The sequence below is a fragment of the Rosa chinensis genome, chromosome 5 (genome assembly GCF_002994745.2).
Source record: "Rosa chinensis cultivar Old Blush chromosome 5, RchiOBHm-V2, whole genome shotgun sequence".
NCBI lineage: Eukaryota > Viridiplantae > Streptophyta > Magnoliopsida > Rosales > Rosaceae > Rosa > Rosa chinensis.
In genome coordinates, this window is record NC_037092.1 from 63,106,891 (window position 1) to 63,128,426 (window position 21,536).

At 36.9% G+C, this 21,536-nt stretch overlaps 1 protein-coding gene and 1 long non-coding RNA gene across 3 annotated transcripts; one reads left to right on the forward strand and one right to left on the reverse strand.

The window, feature by feature from the left end:
• The first annotated feature begins 14,835 nt into the window (after nt 1–14,835).
• Nucleotides 14,836–18,418, forward strand: LOC112166008 (cytokinin riboside 5'-monophosphate phosphoribohydrolase LOG1). The gene is made up of 7 exons (XM_024302757.2): nt 14,836–15,082; nt 15,528–15,625; nt 15,745–15,775; nt 16,271–16,370; nt 17,542–17,612; nt 17,716–17,859; nt 18,058–18,418. Exons 1-7 carry the CDS (start codon nt 14,969–14,971, stop codon nt 18,148–18,150), a joined length of 651 nt encoding a protein of 216 aa, XP_024158525.1. The 5' UTR covers nt 14,836–14,968; the 3' UTR covers nt 18,151–18,418.
• Nucleotides 18,419–20,071: 1,653 nt separating this feature from the next.
• Nucleotides 20,072–20,697, reverse strand: LOC121049039. Of its 2 annotated transcripts, none has more exons than XR_005799198.1 (3): nt 20,580–20,697; nt 20,397–20,471; nt 20,072–20,316 (listed from the first exon to the last, which is right to left on the reverse strand). It is a non-coding gene; the product is annotated as an uncharacterized LOC121049039 (long non-coding RNA). The 2 variants fall into 2 exon arrangements; XR_005799197.1 differs by having other exon boundaries at nt 20,072–20,328.
• Nucleotides 20,698–21,536: the final 839 nt, after the last annotated feature.

Consider the following 21,536-nt stretch of genomic DNA (forward strand, 5'->3'; position numbering starts at 1 on the left):
TGTACCAAAGATGCATGAGTTGTTCAGATGTGTTTATATGTTTGAATAATATGATAATTTTTCATATGTGTTGAGAATGTGTAAAAATATAACTCTCACATTAGAAAAATATAACATTGCTTATAAGTTTATGAGAGTTTGAATCACTCTATTTATTGCCAATCAATTTTGAATGTGAACTCCGAATTACTTTACCAATGTGTGCGATCTCTAAAATCCACTAAATACGTGTGTGTGTGATACATAGATTTGGGAGCTAAAACATAGGTGCAATTAGTTCCATGTCCTCTTTGAATATCCTTACCTTGGTGACGAACACTACATCTACGAAAAATTGCATGCTAGCTAGATGGCTCATATATCGGTATACCAATGTAAAGAAAACAATACACAGAATTGAAAAGGATGTTTCTAAGAGTAGGGACAGGACATGATCATGGGTTAATTGATGTTTTGCAAGTGGAACAAGAAATTGGCCATAATCTAATACCTCTTCTTCCTTTTGTAAGAGGCTTTTGATAATGAGATTAGGTAGCTAGCTATAACTAGAATGGGTAGTGAGTGGGAATTCCACCATATCTCAAAGTGGGAGTCAATCATAGTTTGTTAGTCTTAAATAATGAATCATCATATTAATATTTAACAACAATTCCAACAAACAAGGGCATATCCCGTATTCGACCGATCTTAAAGCGCAAAGGGGTTAAAGTGAAAGTGGATTGAAACCATGCATCTTCGATCAAGCTTCTACCAAACAGATGCATATAATCATATAGAAAGTTATATGTACGTAGCAACCTTATTTGACTAACCATTTTATATTTTGTCTCTCATTTGGTACCCGAGACTAATGCTCTAGTTAACTCAGGTTACTTTGTTAAAACCAAACTGCCGCCATGAACTGAAATCTCAAAAAGTGAAATCTTAAAGATATGGTTCAGTTCTGTTTTTCGATCCAGTATCTCTGACTTTCTGGTAACGAGAAATACTTAACGACTTTCTGATATGGAGCAGAAGATGAATTCCTTTTTGCTCATTCTTCTCTGCTTGTCGAGAGAGTTTAGTTTGAAAGCCAAAATTCAAGAACTAAATTCGAAATTCTATGGTCCTGCAATTTTATCTCTTGTTAAAATTTCTAACGTGAGAGTATATAAATCAAAGTAGCAATTTAGTTGAAGCTACATTCTCACTGTATCAGTCGTACGACAGATCTTTTGGATTAATTGACCAATACTCTCATTCCACATGTCAAATAACGTACCCTAACTTCAATACGTGCATGTGAGATCCCTCTAATTACAAACCCGAACAAAATAATTATTGATAACGTAACTTACTTACCAGCAAATGCACTGATAGGAACACATGCAATACGGTTTTGAAGTCTTCATCTTGAAAAATAAGTGTGTGGAAGCAAATTGAAAGAGACTTGCCATTCCTTGGCGGAGAAGAGTAATCATATTTCTAGATAAGGAAAATCCCAATTTGGTCACGAAACGCACTAACTCGCAGGTAGCAGCCTTTCCTCAGTGCTAGACGCACTGGCTTCACTTTGAACCTGATACGTGTCGATCGAAGAATCCATGTACACAGCTCGATTAGGTTTAATCTTCTGTTTAACGCGTCATGAAATGGATATGTTAACTATATTCATTAGTAACACTAATCAAAATGTGTGAACCAGTAAAATCCATGCCGAATTAAGTTAGTGTAACTATAAGAAGAAGAGCTTTGTTTGATTTTTTACGTATGACTGGTTTGTGTTAGAGAGAGAGTTCGTCAGAAAAATAAACTAGGCTAGGGCTACCGTGCTTAAGTGGTTTTACGATAAGCCGGCCGGCCAGTGCATGGTATAGCAGCCTGCAATTTGTTATGCTAGCTAGCTTACTCTTCTTTTTCCTTCCTTTTCTTAACTGTTTTAAATCCAAGAAGTTAATTTGATAGGGGTGCGTGAGAGAAACTCCAGTGCTGCATTCAGAAACAGATAGTGATAAAGGTAATGTCGGGTGTTGGTAAGACTAGAACCATCTTTCCTAACCCTACATCCCAACTTTTAAGAGACAAAACTGCATCAAAAACATAGAACTCTTATCTCCAAACCATGTGTCTTTTTTCATTTGTATCGCAAACATATCATCATCTATACGCATCATTCAGGAATGAACTAAGAAAAGAATTCTTCTTGTGGATAAATTAATTAGTGGAATGAAGGTTTCATGTTGATATATAAACACATGCGTGAGAAAACAAGAGACGTCGTTAATATGAAACAAGAAAAGTTGAGCCATGTAATTACACATTCACACATCCACTAATGTGCAAGTCTTTGTCTTTGTTTGGCATGTAATAGGTCACCTTAGTTACTATATACGAAGGTCTGGCTAACGGTTCATCACTGTTCACTTTTCGCCCTTCCTCTTTTTTTTTCCCCTCAATTACAGGCTGCCATTCTTGTAGGATCTTCTCATTCGACTTTTACACAGTTCCAACTCTGCCATCAATATTGACCTTGATAAAGACTGGGTAAGTTTTGAGTCTGTATTAAACGTGATAAAAGCCTTTCTGTTTTCAGATTTCAGTGATCTTATCATGTTTCTCAAAATCAGTTGATTTCAGATTGGGTTCTTGCCATTTGTAGTCTTTCTTTGAAATTGATCTAAGAGTTTGTAATTTGTACTCTTTCATTCATACTGACATAAAGATTTGTAATTTCTTGCAGAAAGTTATAAACTCATGTTTAGTTTTTTTATTTTGAAATCAATTTATATGATATTTTTCCTATTTGAAAATTATCATGTCAGTGAATATTAACTGATACCAAGTTTTTTTAAAAATAAAAAAATAAAATAAAAATTAACTGATTCCAAGTTGTAATCATGATCTAACTACTTTTGTGGTAAGAATCCTATCTATGACAGCCGATGTATGTAGAACAATTAAAATAGAAAAAAACCTGCAGCATATAAATCTGGTAATCATTCAAGTAAAAGTCTGAGAAATTCATATTGATGTCTGATTTTGGAAATCAATTTGATCTCTCTGAATTCTATTTAACAGTTAATTTTAATTTTAATCAATTAAATAGCCTGTTTGATCAAGTTTATAGACATGTTGATATTCAAAAACACCTCTTTGATCAATTTTATAGACATGTTCACATTGGTCATGTTACCCTGTTTTGAAACATTAGTCGAGTTTATAGACATGTTCACATTGGTTGAGTTACCCTGTTTTGGAACGTTATTTCCAACATTCATTCTAGAGCTAAAATCATTTTACCACCCTGAATTTTACACCTAAAATCATTTGTGTTCCCAAACTTCTAATTTAATCACATATGCCATTATACTCTCCAATATGATCAACCAAAGCCATTAATAAACTAATTCATCAATTTCTTCATTGGTAATGATGAGAGTCCACTTAGGGTCAGTTTTTAGCTTTGGACATGTAAATGGTGTGTTTCTTGCATGATTGAAGGCCAAAATCTAGTTTGAGTAGGCAACACTATATGAAGAAATTGATGGATTAGTTAAGGATTGGCTATAATCAATCACATTGGAGAGTACAAGGGCACATGCGATCATATTAGAAGTTTAGGGGCACAAATGATTTAGGTATAAAGTTCAGGATGGTAAAATGATTTTAGCTCTTCTTTCTATTTTGGTCTTCAATTAATTGAATTATTTCAGTATATCCATTATAGAGTGTTTAAGAATGTAAATTTGGTATCATTATTTAGTCAACAATCTCTAGGCATTTGAAATCAAGTCTCATAGAATATGTAATTGGTCATGATTAAAATTCATTTCATTTATGCCTTAATTAATTTGTTTTGCTTTGTTTTTTCTTTTTTTACTCTATGATTTCATATAAGCTGTCAATTATAGACATATATAGAAGACTCCATATACTATTCTGCATACTTTGGTAATTGCTATAAACATGGAAATTTACTAAAGCCCCACTTTTATGATCAAGTATTTAGGGCTAAATACTGTTTATTACCCTATAGTTTAGGTCAGAAATCAATTCAGTCCTTCAACTTTCAATTTCATTCAAAACACTCTGCATTATCGATTCTCATCTAATAAGTCTTTCCGTTAATCATCCGTCAATTGCAGCCGTTAACTCGCTGACGAGGCATGCCATGTCAGATCATATGGGCCCCACTTATCAGGCAAAATTCTAAAATTGCCCCTGCCTCTATTCAAAGCTGCTGATCACAGGAAATTGAAAAATGGACTATTATCCAGAGCTTTGGCTTCCATTTCCATCCGGAGGAGGCTCGACAAAAATTGAAGGAGGGAGCTACGCTCGGCAAAAACTCAAAGTCTTCACCTCTCTCTCTCTCTCTCTCTCTCTCTCTCTCTCTCTCTCTCTCTCTCTCTCTCTCTCTCTCTCTCTCCCCCTCCCTCCCTCCCTCTCCTGTTTCGTCTTCGGCACCAACGACCTGAGAGATCACCCACTAATCGACCCCCATTTTTGTCAATCCTCGCCGCTGCAACCATTGTAACTCTACTCTCCGCTATTTACCTTTCCATTACGGCTTCTTTATTTCCATATCGAAGAAAAAGCATTTTGCTTGCATTCCATGTGGCGGCTCTGAATCGGAAGGTTAGCGTTTGCGTGGCATGATGGCTCAGACTATATCGTCTTCGACGCGACTGAGGTTAGCATTTGCATGGCAGGTGCTGGGCACGTGTGGGCTAGCGGTAGAGAGAAAAAAAAAAAATTCAAAGCTAGGGTTTTTTTTTGTATTTTTTTTAGTTTCGATAGGAAGAAGAAAGAAACTAGAAAACTAGGGTTTTTTTCTTGGCTATTAGCTCTGAGCGTGTAAAAATAAATGGGAATTGTCTACTCATTTCATTTCATAGTCCCTTTATATAGGGACAGAATTACAATGGAAATATCAATTACAATAACGATACTAAATGCTGATTGAGCTGTAATTGAAATTCCTTGATTCCCTCTTCGTCAGTCACTTTGACGAAGACACATAATGTGTTTTTCATTTAACATTATTATTATTTTTCATTTTTCATTTTTCTCTATTTGTCCTTATTTGTCTTTTCATATAACTTGACAAAGTCTATTAATAATTAGAAAAAGTTGGAGGTCCAAATATCAAATTTGGAGGTCTAACCCTTACTAATATTACTAAAACTTACTGGACTTGTGCTTCGATTTATTTCTTTTAGTCTATATTCATGTAAACTCTCATTATAGGCATTTAACAATCTATAAAACTATTCAGCATGCTTTGATAATTGCTATAAGCATAGAAATTTACTATAGTTAATTGACTATAAAAAAGATTTGGTTGAACTACAACACAGTCATCAACTACCAGAAGAGTCGCATGTCTTTTTCTAGGAATGTTGATCTACAGTTTCAAGAAGAGCTTGCTGCAATGTTTGGTGTCTTGAGAGTTGATAAACACGATAAGTACTTGGGACTTCCCACAGAGGTGAGCTATTCAAAAAATGAGGCATTCCAATTCATTATGGAGAAAACAAGAAACAAGATGAAAAGTTGTAAGGCCAAAGCCCTAAGTGCAGTAGGAAAAGAGGAGCTATTTAAATCGGTGGTGCAGTCGGTGCCCACTTATGTCATGAGTTGTTTCGAATTGCCAAAACACTTGTGTTCTGAAATGCATAGATGTATGGCAGATTTCTGGTGGGGGGACTCTGAGAAGGGTAAGAAAATACTATTGGATGGCTTGGGAAAAGATGTGCACACCCAAGGAGGAGGGTGGACTAGGGTTCCAGAATATGATAGCTTTCAACCATGTTCTCTTGGCAAAACAAGGATGGAGGCTCTGTTAGAGTTTTATGAAAAATAGAGAAAAGCAGGAAAAGTAGAAAGAAAGCTGAAGAATAAGATAGAATCCAAGGCTTCAAATTGTATTGATAGAGTATCAAGTACATGTATTTATACTATAGCACATATATCTAACTTGAGTTGGAAAATCACACTTTTACCCTTAACACCCTCCCTCAAGCTGATGGGAGAGAAGCTACCATCAGATTGCATTAGAAAATACCTAAAGACTTCAGCAACACAGTAACCCATAATATTGGTTTCAAACTTTCAATCAGGATTAATGAGTGGCAATGATTGCCATAGCTTCAAAGGATAAGAGGCCTGCCTACAGTTCAACATAGTAGTAGCTGGAGGAGTTACCATAAATGTGGTCACTGGAGCAGAATTTAAAAGGCCATCAACTTCAGATGTGGTAGTAGTAGATGTACTTGGCACAATAGCCAATAACAGGGAACCAAGTAAGTCCATCTCAGCATTGTTTGAAGTAGTTGGAGCAGCTGAAACAGAGCCAAATGGACCACCCGAAACAGAACCACATGGAACAAATTCATCAAAAGGCTCTAATACCGGTTTTGCAGATGATACAGAAATAACTGGAGCACTGGTTTCTTGGCTTGGATTATTGCTTACAGGCAGAGAAGAAGCTTTGGGAGCTGAAACTCTAACATCAACAACATGGACACAAGCTTGTGCCTTTTGGTCATCCCTTATCTTGTGATCCACCTTGACTTGATCAAATTTATTGACCGCTGCGACATATGGTTTTTCCGATGCACTATAACAAGAAACAACATCAGAAAATGGAGAGAGCTCATTATTGCCTGCATTTGAGTTGAAGTTGCCACTGAAAGTTCTTGTATTCTGAGACTGCAACACATTGTGTTGTGACATAGGTCTATGAGAAAAGCTTCCAACATTATTTTCCTGTGTCATTCCATTGTCTGAAGTTGTACTAAATTGCTGTGTAAATGAAACATTAGAGCCATTAGTGTACTGAGCATTGGGGTACTGTAAGTATGCACCATTTCCATTATTATATTGAGCCATAAACCCACATGCAGAAGAAACACCATTGACAACTTGCTGCTGAGGTATAGTAGGCTGAGGCATGGGATATGAAGGATTCACATAACCAACAGTAGGTGAAGTACAATGCATGACATAGGGTGCCTGATTCATAGCAACACAACCATTTATGATTGGAGTACGCTGAAACATATGTTGCAATTCAAAAGGTCCATTATTGTTTATCATTGTAGCACCTTGAAAACTATGTTGAAAGTTGGTACCACCTAGTGTAGATGAGATAGGAGAACCTGAGAAACCCATTGATATATTCAGAGAGGAAGGAATTATGAATCCAGTAGATGCAGGTGGCTGAACATAACCCATATGACTCATAGGAACAACACTACGACCATTATAAGCATTTATATGGGTAGTTCCAGTGGATAGACCATAAGTTGCAGGATTGATAAATGCATTCCCATTAGCAATTCCATTCTGTGCAATCATGGCTATAAGAAAGGGCAATGGTAGTGCTTTGTGCTTAAGCACAGGAGCAGAAGCAAATGATCTTGATTCTTGAACAATATCAAACTCAACATCCAATAATATGTGCGAAGCTCGCTTAGAGATATTGGCATCTGTTGAGCTCCGATGACAGTCTTTATGTTCGCATATTCAACAGGCAATCCATTTAGGATCAGAAACACTATATCTTCATCAGGAATGAAAACTCCAGCAATAGAGAGTTGGTCCCAGACAGTTTTAAAACATTCCATATACTTGTGTATACTATCTCTACCTTTAAGAATTTTCTGCATTGAGGTCTGGAGCTCGAAAGCTTTGAACTTTGAAAGTTTAGCATACCTCTCATAAAGCGAAAACCAAACTTCTTTTGAGGTTTTGCTCCCAACAATAAAAGAAAGAGCATTAAGGGACAAAGTACTAGCTAGTAACGTCATTAAAGCAGAGTCATTCTTCCTCCAAGCCAATGATAAATGGCTTTGATACCATGTTAGAGTTTTATGAAAAATAGAGAAAAGCAGGAAAAGTAGAAAGAAAGCTGAAGAACAAGATAGAATCCAAGGCTTCAAATTGTATTGATAGAGTATCAAGTACATGTATTTATACTATAGCACATATATATCTAACTTGAGTTGGAAAATCACACTTTTACCCTTAACAGGCTCATGAGGTATCCCTTAACTAGAACACTCAAAGTAAATATTTTCCTAGTTCAGATTTTATGAATGCTTCTGCGAGCCCTGAGGATTCCTACTCTTAGAAGAGCCTAATAAAAGGCAAAGAGGTGTTACAGTGGGGGATTAGGTATCAAGTTGGGACGGGGAGTGCTATTTCAGTATGGAATGATGCATGGCTTCGAATACCTTATACATTCTGCCCAATTAGACCAGTAATGGAGGGTTAGAAGAATTGAAAGTTGCAGACCTCATAGTTCAAGATACTTACGAGTGGATGCCAAATTTACTAGAGGAGTTGTTCTCACCTGATGAGGTCTAAATGATATGTAAGATTCTATGGAGTGTGCGCAATCCAGTGGATAGAGTGGTATGGCACTTTGACAGGCACGGGTCTGTAACAGTGAAGAGTGGATACCATGTGGCCCGGTAAATGTCTACCCAGGTACCACATGCTTCTACTTCTTCTAGTTCTAATGAAATGAGACCACTATGGAAGAAGGTGTGGAAGGCCCGTGTCTAGCCTAAGGTCAGAAGCTTTGTTCGAAGGCTCTTGAGAGGTTTCATCCCAACGAAGGAGGCTTTGAGCAAAAAGATAGTGAACCTGCCAGATCAAGTGTGTGTTTTCTGTAAGTTCGAAACTGAAAGTAATTTACATCTTTTTAAGAACTGCAATGTTGTTGCTTGCTTTTGGCTATTCAGTTTGCTTGGCCTAAGAGATCGAAACCATCAAGCGACGTCATTGGCTGGGTAGATTTTGGACATGATTGAAATGCTTCCTCCTCAACAGTGAGATGTTTTCGTCATGGCTCTCTGGATACTATAGGTTGAACGGAATAACATAGTCTAGAATGGCGGAAACTTTGTGCCAATGCATGATGTAGCTTGGTCAAATAATCACTTGAGTGAGTACCAGAGATTGCATCCGGTTAAGGTAAATCATAATGTGGGGAAGAGGGATGCTGCAAAGTGGGTGTGCCCATGCCACCACGGGGTAGACTTAAAATGAACTTGGATGGATCGTTTCGATGTGATGCTGGGGTAGGGGGAATTGGTGGAGTAGTGAGGGATGAAGCTGGACAATTTAGGTGTGCGTGGTCAAGACGTATGCAGCATGTGGTCTCTGCCCTTCACAATGAGGCTGAAGCTTGCAAGTCTGGTCTACTCTTAGCCATTCAACAAGGGTGGAAGGATATTGAGATTGAGACTGATTCCTTCATCTTAGTAAATGTATTGAATCGACAGGGTGAAGACAATTCTGAGGTTAGTCGAATTATAGATGGTTGTAAGGATTTTTTGCTTGATTTTGATACCATTGTAGTTCGACATATCTTGTGTGAAGCAAATAGTGTGGCAAATAGGTTAGCCCACTTTGCTACATTAGGTCATGTTGTTCACCTGTCTTTTGATGAGGCTCCTGATTTTCTACAGGATGTTTTATTGGAGGACTATTATAATGTAAATAATAATGCTCACGGTTCAGGTATTATGTCCCTCTCGATGCATTTATATTCATTAAATAACAATATGGGCGTGGGGATGAGTTTCCCATCTTGACTGGGTTCCAAACCCTTATTTTTTTAAAAAAAAATGCTCATTTCATTGCAGCTACTTGCTTTGAACAAATTTTCTAAATGCTATTTCAATATATTAACCCCATCATTTGTTTTCAGATTGTAGGAGCTTCTTTGAATCAACTAAAAACTGTTCCTCAAGATATTAATATCACAAGAAGGTAGCCAACTTAACAAGCTTTAAATTTTATTTTTAGTTATGAAATTTAATGAGTTATACTAATTTTACTAAATGTCTGAACACTATCTCTCTTTTGAATTATTCTTTGTTTTTGTTATGTGATTGTTTGAATCTCGATTTTGTGCATTTGGATATGATTTAGATTTACTTTTGGTTTTGGTTGAAGAGTTATTTGCAAGATACCTTTGATTTTTGTTCATCGGTTTTGCTAAAGCTTTGTAATTGTGTTATGTTAACCCAAAAAGTTTCACTCTTTTGGTTGAAGAGGTTGGATTATGTGTTTGTATTGTTTGAAGGCATGAGGTAAACAATACACCATTGATTTGAAAAGTTTAAGTGATATTAAAAATCTGATCATTTTAAGCAATAGATTTTCAAAATTGAAATGACATGTAACAGTCGTGTTGAGCTTTTTGAGTTCTGTTCGTGGTTATGATGTTATTTGGATTATATATACCCTATGGGTTTTATTTACAATGATTTGAAGAAACTTTTGTTGCTGGTAAGTTCATTAAAAAAAAAAATATTTATTTGGAATGGAAAAAGTTATGAATCGGAGATAGCTAAAATAGAAAAAGTCATAAATCAAAGACAACTGGAATAAGAGAAGAAAAAATCGGTATGAGAATCATTACTAAACCCATACCCACCTTTTTTTTTTTTGGTCAAAGATATTCATTGAAAAGAGGGCAAACAGCCCAGCCATACAACAACAGAAAGCCAAAAGACTAAACTGAAGAGAAACAGAGCTCTCGTAGTCAAAGCCACAGGAGGCAAGACAAGAGGAACTACGGACACACGCAACATAGAAAAACAAGCCTAGAGAAAAGCAAGAACACAAATTAAAGGAAGACATCAGAAGCTTCAGTCGCAACAAATCCAGCACCACCAACGTCCACCATGGCCATCGTAGCTGAATTCGTACATGGAACTCCAAAATTGCAGCTTGTAAGGAGACCCCTACACCAAAGCCCGATCAAAATAACCCTGAAAATGGAAAAACAAAAGAAAAAAGAGGATCTAAACATAGATATATCCTCTTCCCCACAGTACAAATTTGCACCATAACATGAGATTTGCAGCCACAACTTAGAGAACAAATCTAGGCAAACGAAACCCAGATCAGGAGGAGCCAAAAGACCCCAAAAATAGAACATAGAAGTAGGTGGTGCATGCACCCGAGCCAAAGCTCTACCTATCTTCCGATTGAGACATGAGAAATCGCGTTTGAGAGAAGCCACTGCAAGAACCAAGCCATGGTACCGATTTGAAATGGAATAGAAAAAATCCAGGCAACAAGATCTGGAGATGAGAGATGGTGGGTAAAAGAAAGTGAAACCCATACCCCCCTTGGTTATCAAACTAAGGCTTATTTAGAAATCGATTCCTAGTAGGGACCCGCACACATTCCAATATCTATATATATTAGTAAACACATGAATATCATATATTAGAATCATTCGCATCCCTATATATGTTAGTAAACGCAAAAAATCATTACCTTCATTTTCATTCTCATTCTAACTAAGTAAACGTACTATTAGTATATTCCAAATCATATATGAAAACACTATATGCAATATATTTGTCAAATACTAGAGCATCAATAGCATAGTTTTAACTTTAAGGGTTGCATTTCCTCATGTATATGATATTTCTTAATTTAAAAAGATTATCTCTTCTAAAAAAAAAAAATTAAAAAGATTATCTTAACGCAGGGGTTGCAGTTCCAATAGTCCAGGCAATGGAAAATAAAATATAAATATCTCATAGCAGATAAATAAACAAGTTCATAAAAGTTTCGCAGTAATCGGCAGAGATATAATATCTGAAAAAAGTAAAAAACAATTGGTAGGGCAGCGATGGGTCTAGATGAGAATGTGAGGAAATGGATGGATCTTGTTCCTTTTTGCAAGTAAAATATAAGTGTTTCCTATGCATACAACACCTTTGTCTGGGCAATTAGAGTGGTTGGGGGTACATCCAATATGGGTCATGCACTCGTGCCCACCTAAATGTAGACCTTGATAATTACATATTTATCAATAGATCATGTACATAAATTTCTCTAGAAAACACATCATGTTCGTTATTTTCAGCAACAATCAAGGAGATCATATACTGTTACAAGATTTTGACTTGAAGGAATAGTCATCTGACTGAGTTATACTTTATGGTCTCTGATTGCTCTTTATATACAAAAATTAAGAATAATCCACTTAAAAAAAAAAAACGCAATTTAAAACAATTAACTCCATCGAAAATGATATTACCATTATTCTATTTATTTTTGTCCCTATAACTACTTTGTTGTTACTTTAGAGTTACGTTTGAACATTAGTTAAAGTTAATGTATCAGGTGTTGGGTCAGAATTTTTTTTTCTTTATATTTTTTAAATAAAAACGTCATAATTTATTACAAACTATGGTACATGGGTTCTCAAGTTGCATAACCATAGCCATTAGGGACATCAGCTATTGTCTTCCTTCTCATGCTAATATTGCCAGTCCCAATCAAGCGCAGTTGCGCCCTCCATCTTGTCAGTTCGTTGAGGAAGAGGGCATATGATCGCTGCTCACTTATCCCATCGAAAAATCTCACTTTCTCTGAGATTATTATTAAAAAAGAAGAAAGGGTGGCCGATACACTAGCCCAGAATACTAAAGTCCGAAGAAAAGAAACAACACTCAAACCTGTCATCGTCGGGGCACCGGCCGGTGGACGACGATGGAGCCGTCAGGGCAAGCACCACATGGCAGCGAGCTCCAACATAATTGAGGTAGGCACTAGTATACTTGAAGGAGAGGCTGTTAACATCCGAAGGTGAAATTCCTGCACATGATCATTGACAGACAGTTCAATATGCACCCGCACCATAATTGTTTCTTTTTTTTGAAGGAAGGACGACAAGTTATATTAAGTGAAATTGAGGAGTACATGGAGCGATGCACAAAACATCGAAAGAAGGCAATAAGACATAACGAGATGCACAAACGCATCTATAATAAAGAAAAAACAATAAAACATAACTAGATGCACAATCGTATCGAGAAGGAAAGGGAACCAGGTAACCATGTAACTTGATGCCGACTGGCATCGCTGCACTGAAAATGTCACTAGAGCAGTGTAAATATAATAGTAACCGTAACTGTAACCAGTGATACGAACACCTAAGGGAGGTGATTCACTCACCCGGAGTTTGAAAGGAACCGAGGGTGTCAAAAACTCAAAAATTAGCAAACGAACTCCCAATAACCAGAACCAATACCAGATCAAAATGAGCGGTTGTCTTGGATCCAAGATCCAGAATTGAGGACTACCCGGGTCCCAAATACGGATCCAAATCCGACCCGAATCCAAAATCAAGTCTGCCAAAACAGACATGACCATGGTCCAGGACCAATTGAAAAAGCCACATAACCACAATCCAGCCCATATGAAAACACTCTGGGCACCCGAGCGGCTGGGCACCCTTCCTGAGCCACACCACCGCTCCGCCAAGACAGACAGTTGCGCCTTCGGGGTAGCATGGCAAAGACTAGACTGGGAACACTGCAACCAGATGGTCTGATCGCGAAGCCTCTCGCCCAACGAACCTGATCTCAGTGCCTTTAACCACCATAAGTCAAACCGCCGTCACCGGAGATAGTCTGAATGCCGTGACTCCAACCAATGTCGGAACAACCCGAGATCAACCCCACTAGCCAGAGAGCAAACCGGAGAATAAGAGCCGGGATCCCAAATGCGATTTGGATCCACGGATCCGCAAAGGAGCCTCCTTCTGGAACTTGCCGGAGGACGAGCAACATCACACCAAATAGAAGTGATTGAATCCCATCTAGAGACCGACAGGATACGGGTGCAACAACCAAGGGGTTGGACGGAGGGGATCCACGAGTTCAGAGAACTCGGCAGCCAAGTACCAAGGGCACCGTCAATGATCAGAAAGCACAACCCTAGGGCTGGCCGCCGCACAAGAGAGAGAGCGAGAGCTCTCATTTTATTATTGGTTTGTTGATATGTTATGTTGTTGTAGCAATTTGCACCATAATTATTTCTAATAACAAGTCAATTAGAGAAAAATTAGCTTAAAACAAGTCAATAATAAAAACTCTTTACATTGACCTTAGTAGTGCAATAATTTTCATTGGAATATTAAATTTTTATTTACTGTAGTGAACTGAGTGTAGTAAAGTGGCCATATGAATAGAATGGAGAGCAAAATTCACACTCTCTATTTTGCAATTCACACTCCATGTTTCATTTTTTTTGTAATTTATTTAATTACTAGAGTGTATTGAGTCAGTAAAATGACCATATGAAAAAGATGGAAAGTGAAATTCACACTTCATGTTTTCTTTTTTGGTAACTTAAATTTTATCATTTTGTAAGAATTTTAACTAAAAAAGGAAATGAGTGTTGATTGTAAATTAAATTTGAGAATTACATAAATTTCCTCATTATTAATAATTTTACAGTGGTCATTACTTGGGGTTAAACATCTAATAAAAGTGACTTGGGGTTGAAGTCGCTACTCGGTTAGTACGCTGACATTCCCTTACCAATAATATTGGTAGTTTCTCTAATTGAGAGTCTTTATGGTCAGCATGACTATCATTCTAGTCTCATGGTGTGCAACAGATTATTTTTTTATTTTTTATTTTTTTGAGAGAACGGTGTACAAGAAATTTAGTAGTTCAATCTATTATTGTCCATCTAGACTTAAGAAATTATGTCTACTTGTTGGTATGACGTATGTTAAAAGTGAGTCGTTAGTTGTTCCTAATTGTATCATTCCTATCACTTGTAACAATTTTTACTATATGATTACACTAATTTGATCAAAAATAATAGAAGTGACTTGTATTCAGTCATATTCAAATTAAATAAGGCACCCTAAAAAAATAAAAGAAAAAGAACTCTTGACTAAGACAAGTCTTATTCTGATTGGAGGGTACGATAGAGTTGCATACAACCGGGTGATGAAATAATCTTCTCTGGTCCGTAAAGGTATGGACAATCGAGTATGGAAACTGCGCGTGCTAATATACGCCTATGCTCGAACCCTTATAAATATGCATACATATCCCCATACACAACCAAACCACACTGAGATAGCTAGCCAGTCAGTCATATCAGACATTTCCTAGTCACTTCTCTTCCCTGCCAGCAAGTTAAAGAGATGGAGATGCAAATGATGCAATCCAGATTCAAGAGGATTTGTGTCTTCTGTGGGAGTAGTCCGGGAAAGAAGAGCAGTTACCAGGATGCAGCTATCGAGCTTGGGGAAGAATTGGTAAGTTCTTTACTTATATTCATGATTTGCTTACTTATTCTTTCAGCTTTCAACTTGGTTTTTTCCCTGAACTAGCTATACAAGTTTAAACCCGTTTAAAAGTTGGATTCAATTAGGACTTGGGAAATGGGTTTTAGGTTATATTTAAAATTGAACTGCTTTGACAACTATGTTATCTTGTCGACCATGTTCAACTTCAAGCCTCTGCTTCATATATCCTGCTCTGTTTCCAGTATAGGAGTTCTCTCTGTTTCTATTACTTTGAGTTTGTGTACATATATAAGAAGTTTGGAATCAACAATATGAAACCATTCATTTCCTTCCCACTTTCATAGACTACCCAAAAGTGGGCACTTGCTAAATTATGGGAATACAATTTGATTTTTCCTTGAAATATTTTCCTTTACTGAATACCATTCTATCTGATTGTTGTTTATTTTTATAGGTTTCAAAGGATATTGATTTGGTTTATGGAGGAGGGAGTATTGGCTTGATGGGTTTGATTTCCCAAGCTGTTTATGATGGTGGAAGACATGTCATTGGGTATGAGCATCTTGATCACTTCCTCTTTGCTCATACTTCTGGTTTATAATTTCAATGATACCATAGGCTTTAGTAATTTTCACTCAAAACTGATTTTTGTCATGTTACTGTCTTTGTAGAGTTATCCCCAAGACCCTCATGCCTAGAGAGGTATGTATGTTCTTCTGTAATTATAAACTTTCGTAACAGAAGATGATGATAGTGACTGAACAGAGAGCATTATCTTGTTTTTCTTTGTTTCTGATTTTCATGAATGGTGAATTTCCACCTCACCTTTGTTATCTTGAAAATTCCGGGTTTGTCTTCTCACATGTCTCTTTGAAGAATCTAGGCCCTCCAAATTTTGAGCTTTCACATGTGGAACTTGTTTGAAAAATTCATCCTCAAATCCGCCTGGCTAATCTTGGGACTTCAACATTTTTTGTCCTTCTCTACTTGCTTTATCAAAGTTTTTTATATTTCCCTTCTCTTTCTTTTTGCCTGGTGGAATTGGACTGAACCCACCATCCTGTATTACTCATGATTGCTTCTCAGGCACTATGAAAACTCTCTCTCTCTCTCTCTCTCTCTTCAAATTTGCTGTCTTTTTGTGCTTGTTTTTGTGTTGTTCTGATTTTGGACCAATTTTATCCGGTGAGTTTTCAGATTACTGGAGAAACAGTGGGAGAAGTGAAAGCAGTAGCTGACATGCACTCAAGGAAAGCAGAAATGTCTAAGCACTCTGATGCCTTCATTGCCTTACCTGGTTGGTGTAAACCCTATGTATATACCTATATACTAATTAATAATTAATACAGTGAGATTCTAATTAAGATATTAAAATGAAGATTTCATGAGAACTTTAAATCAACTGTTGGATGACATGTGAGTTGTGAAACTAATATTTCAACTAAAATTGGGACCCCATTCAACCGTTGATTTGAAAGTCTTCATTGAGTATTCATTTTAAAGTCCTCACTAGAGTCTTTTCCCACCTATCATATAATAAATTTCTTAAGAATTATATATATATATATATATAAATATTATATTCTATCTACAGCGAGGCCTCGCTTTGAAATTAAAGTATGAGGTTAGAGTTTAGGGTCACTTTTCTGTCGCATATCCACATCTCGACCGTTCAGTTTTTAGATACTAATGTATAGATCATCCCTGCAAAATTTCAGCCAAATTGATGGTCGTTAAGGCATTAATACCTTAAAGCTAGTACGGTTCAGGTTGGACAGGTTCAAATCGTCCATTGGTTTAAGCGAACTATATACCTTAAAGATCATCATTTCGGCTGAAATTTTGCAGAAATGATCTATATATCAGTACCTAAAAACTGAACGGTCGAGATGTGGATATGAGACCGAAAAGTGACTCTAAACTCTAACTTCGTACTTTAATTTTAAAGCGAGTCCTCGCTCTGAATAAGATCTATATATCAATATACATAGGATTTAGAGATGATAGGTGGGGAAATATATCATATCTTTACAAATAAATCTTTACTATCAGCAAAGAAAAAATTCTACAGAGCTTTACCATCAGTAAATTTGATAGAGGATTATTTATGGATAAGAAAATGATATCTGGAGTTGGAAAATTACAATCCAAACCCTTCATTCAGTGAAGATTAGGTTTGTTTCTATGGTCACTGGTAGTTCGTTACCCAGTAGTTTCAATCTCACTGTTCCACGTCTATCCCTCCCCTAGCTAACACAAGAAAAACAAAGAAATATAATCAACTCTTTACCAAATGGTCCCTAATATATAAGCCACTGGTGTCTGGTGAACACCTGCAGTTGAGATGGACATAAGACGGCCTACCCTTCTAAGTTTTAAACAACTTGTGATCCTTCTTTCTGTTGTGTTTTTTCTATTCTATCAATGAACAGTGAAAATTACAATTTTTATTTCCTTATTGTATGAAGGTGGATATGGGACACTTGAAGAGCTTCTTGAAGTAATAACTTGGGCTCAGCTGGGCATCCATGATAAACCAGTAATGCCTGTTTATATGTTCAACACCCCTTATTTCAAGTTTAATAAAGTAATTAATGAACTATGGCATCGTTGGATAAATAATGTGATTCCTTATTTTACAGGTGGGATTGTTGAATGTGGATGGGTACTACAACTCCTTATTGTCCTTCATCGACACTGCTGTGGAAGAAGGTTTCATTAGTCCAAAAGCGCGTCACATAATTGTTTCTGCTCCTACTGCCAAGGAGTTAGTGAAGAAAATGGAGGTAACTAGAAAATTTCTTCCATATTATTTGAACTTCCGTATGTTTTTTCATGCTACTGACACTCGTTTTTCGACTCAGACGCTCCAATGAGTGTATCATAATCATGTAATTAACACTCAGTTTGGAGTGTTAGAAGCTAAATAAGTTTGGATTAGGGACTGATAGAAAAATTTGGTCTTGGATAATTTTTCTATTTAGGAATATGTCCCCCGCCATGAAAGAGTTGCTTCAAAGTTAAGCTGGGAAATGGAGCAGTTTGGCTACTCCCCAATCTCTGATATTTCAAGGTGAACAAATTCATGGGCGCAAAGAGGGTGTTCATGGCCTTTATTGGTGAGAGGAACTAATTTTAGATGAGTGAAGTGAACCTACTTGAAATGGGATTTCAATTATTGCTTTTCCCTTTCGATCTGGTAGTGTAAGCTGAAAAGAAAAAAATTGACCTCAGAAAATTAAGTAGCTTCTTTAGTTACTCTCTTTATCAAAGGAACTTGGCTTGTACGTAATTTATTTATTTTTCATTATAATTTCAAAATTGGGTTTTATTGTAAAATTAAAAGTTCATTTTATTATCTTGGGTCTTGCCAATGACTGAAAGCATGGTTCATGGTCTTTGATGGCTAGCTCCATAGCTAAGAACAGAGATTAGCCTTATTTAACTAGCTAGGTGGGCAAAGCAATAACCGTCCCAAATCTGCATCAAGTTTAGAAAGGTAGTTGTGAACATGGCTTCAAATAATTAATAAACTTGGGTGGTGTTGTGTAGCAGCCACATTCATATAAGATTTGAGAGCCAGGTGAAATTTCAAGTGTCATGTTCATTTGGGTTGCCCAAGTACTAAGGACACCAGCCAAAAAAACCAGCAGCAACAATTCTTCTTCGAGTACGTTGAAAAGCTTTTGTCTCATAACGATCCGGAAGAACCCAACAAGAAGGAAAAAGAGCAGTACGTAGCAACTAGGTGAACTGAAGCTATGAACTAGAGAAATTTCGAGTAATAATGCTAACATGGAAACGTCATGGCAACTAATAAAATCAAAAGCAGCTGCAATGTATACACCAAAGTTACTCTTCCGGTATCCTTAGCAAAACAACAACACAGAACTGATCCTTGAGCATAAAATAGAAAAGCTCAATCACTATATATTCTGTAGTCTGAGATTATTTCCATGTAGTGAAATCAGAGGATCAATGATGAACACGACATTGATCCCTTATTACAATATTACATAAATTAATTACTGGAGTAGTAATAGGCCATGATCATTTCGATGACTTCACAGTTTCCAAGTTGACCTCACAGCTTCAAATATTCTAGTCCACACACGCCATTGATCAACCCTTTTATGTAGTGGCCCTTTATGTAATCTGCCAAAGTTGTTCCACGGTAAATTGGGGGATTTTCTGCTGAAGTCAACTCCTTGATCGGCTCAGATCGAGGGTCTCCCTGCAGAATTTTCTAGTGGAATATGCTTGAAAAAACATCCCACGTACAGAAACTCTTGGACCTTCCTTCTTGGTAAGGACTCTATGCATGCCGCTTTTGTATCTATTGTTTGAGATTAGCTGCACCAACACGTACAGCCATTGTTATTAGAAATTGTAGAACAGCTCTTCGCAATTGAAAAGGCAATACGATAAACAATGAAGAGCTAACTACTGTTTAGTCCCTGAAGTATGACTTCGTTCTCATTTCAGTCTCTATCTTTCTAATTTAATCCCAAAAGTCCCTGACCGCAAAATTTTCAGTCTAACTCATCCATTCCCTCCATTTCATCCAGTTGCTTGCTGACATGTTAGTTTTTGACTTGCCAGCTCAGCAACACGTAAGACGCCAATTTTGTAAACTGACGAATTTGTCCCTACTTCAGTTTGTTACAAAATTCCCTCCAAAATGGTTAAATACCTCACCACAAATCCTCAAATATTCATCGACAATAATAAAACATTTCATCTTGCTCCTCAATTCATCAACCACCAGAATTCATCAACAAAAGCATTCACTCATAAAAATGAAAATAAGAACACTTTCATTCATAATAGGCATATATAGTATTTGCAGCAACCTAACGAAAAAGCTCTAACGTAACAAAAACTAAAATTAGAGCATTACATCCCTCATAAATTGTTCAGATCTGTTTGACATTTAGCTCTAATCATCTTAACAAAAGATTAGAGCTAGCAACTAAGTGACACAGTACACAGTCCATCTCTTGTAACTGACCTTTCTCTGATCCTCTGAGGTGTCCTTGTTGAAGTTGTAGCCTGCTTGCTTGATGCTATTAAAGGTTGTGCAAGCCTTGAACTCGTAGGTCTGGTTGGGGCAGATGTAGTTTGAGCTGGCCTGGAGCTTGTAGGTCTGGTTGTAGATTGTGCAGGCCTTGATGTGGATGGGGCAGACCTATTTGCTACCAGCTTTGCAGCTTTGGCAGTTTGCTGGCAGCAGCAAACTTTCTCTACACAAATAACTATTAAATCAAGTCAGCAACTGGTCAAACAAATAGTAGCTAAACATTATAACTCAAGACAATCTTACCTTTTGATACTCTGCTCTCTCCCTTGGTTTCTTCCTCAATTCATTGGCAGACATATGATCTTTCCCTCTCTTGACCTGCAACAAGCAATAACAGTTTCATTGTGTTATAAATTGACCTTTTTTTGTCATATCAAATCAGTTCAAAGCATCCTAAAATCAAAAATACATGATCAGAACCTTGACCTTCATTATTGCTGACCTTCCTCTTCTTGTTTTCCTTTGGTGGCAAGTGCCTTTGATAGGTTTTAACATTATGCGCCCTCCATGGAATATCTTCACTGTAAAATAGTCTAGATGAGCTGCATAGGTCAATGAAAAGCATTAGTTACTTAACCGAACAGCTAATAAAGACTCACAAGCACTATCTTTGCCTCTTAAAAGAGGTACAACACAAAATAGAAAGGGGACAAATATAAAACTCAACAAGCAGATAACAACACCACACACAGCTAAACCATTCACATGGGAGACTAAACAATTCAATCTTTGCTAGGACCACACACAACATTACTAGGACCTAATATTAAAAGGCAAAATTAGTTCAACAACAATTAACTTGGCCTATATTAAAAGCATATGCACACGGTTTCAACAATCCAGCAGCTTCACAAACTATATCAAACACTCATTTTCACACTTTACACATCACATCAACCCTCAATCTCAGCTATAAACATACATCCCCAAACTCAAAAACACAAAAAGCTAAAAAGCCACTAACTGTTTGAAAACCCTACAAATCGACCCCAGCAAACCATAGCAAAACCCTTTAAATCCAACACCAATCATTCAAAAATGAATATTTAGACCAAAAACAGTTGCATAGTCATCCACAAACCCTGCAAATTTAAAACCACCAAATATATATATTTTTTTTCAAAACCCTAGAAATGAAGACCATCAATCTATACATACAAATCGCAGCAGATTGGACGTAATCAAAACTCACCATAATTAGGGAGCTCATCATTCTCGCTTCCTTCATCTCGAGGAACCCAAACATCCACGTCCTTCACCACCATGTCGCCACCTCTATTTATTGGGTTCCAACTCAGATCAGTTTCCTTCACTATTCTAGCCGGATTTCACCTTCATTTTACCGGTTTCGAATTTGAACGGGATTGGAATCAAAATTTTGGA

Excerpts from the sequence above, each read along its gene's own strand:
- LOC112166008 (XM_024302757.2), top strand. The coding sequence starts at position 14,969 with ATGGAGATGCAAATGATGCAATCCAGATTCAAGAGGATTTGTGTCTTC. Across the intron at positions 15,776-16,270 it reads AGACCCTCATGCCTAGAGAG|ATTACTGGAGAAACAGTGGG; the intron begins GTATGTATGTTC and ends GTGAGTTTTCAG. Across the intron at positions 17,860-18,057 it reads AGTTAGTGAAGAAAATGGAG|GAATATGTCCCCCGCCATGA; the intron begins GTAACTAGAAAA and ends TTTTCTATTTAG.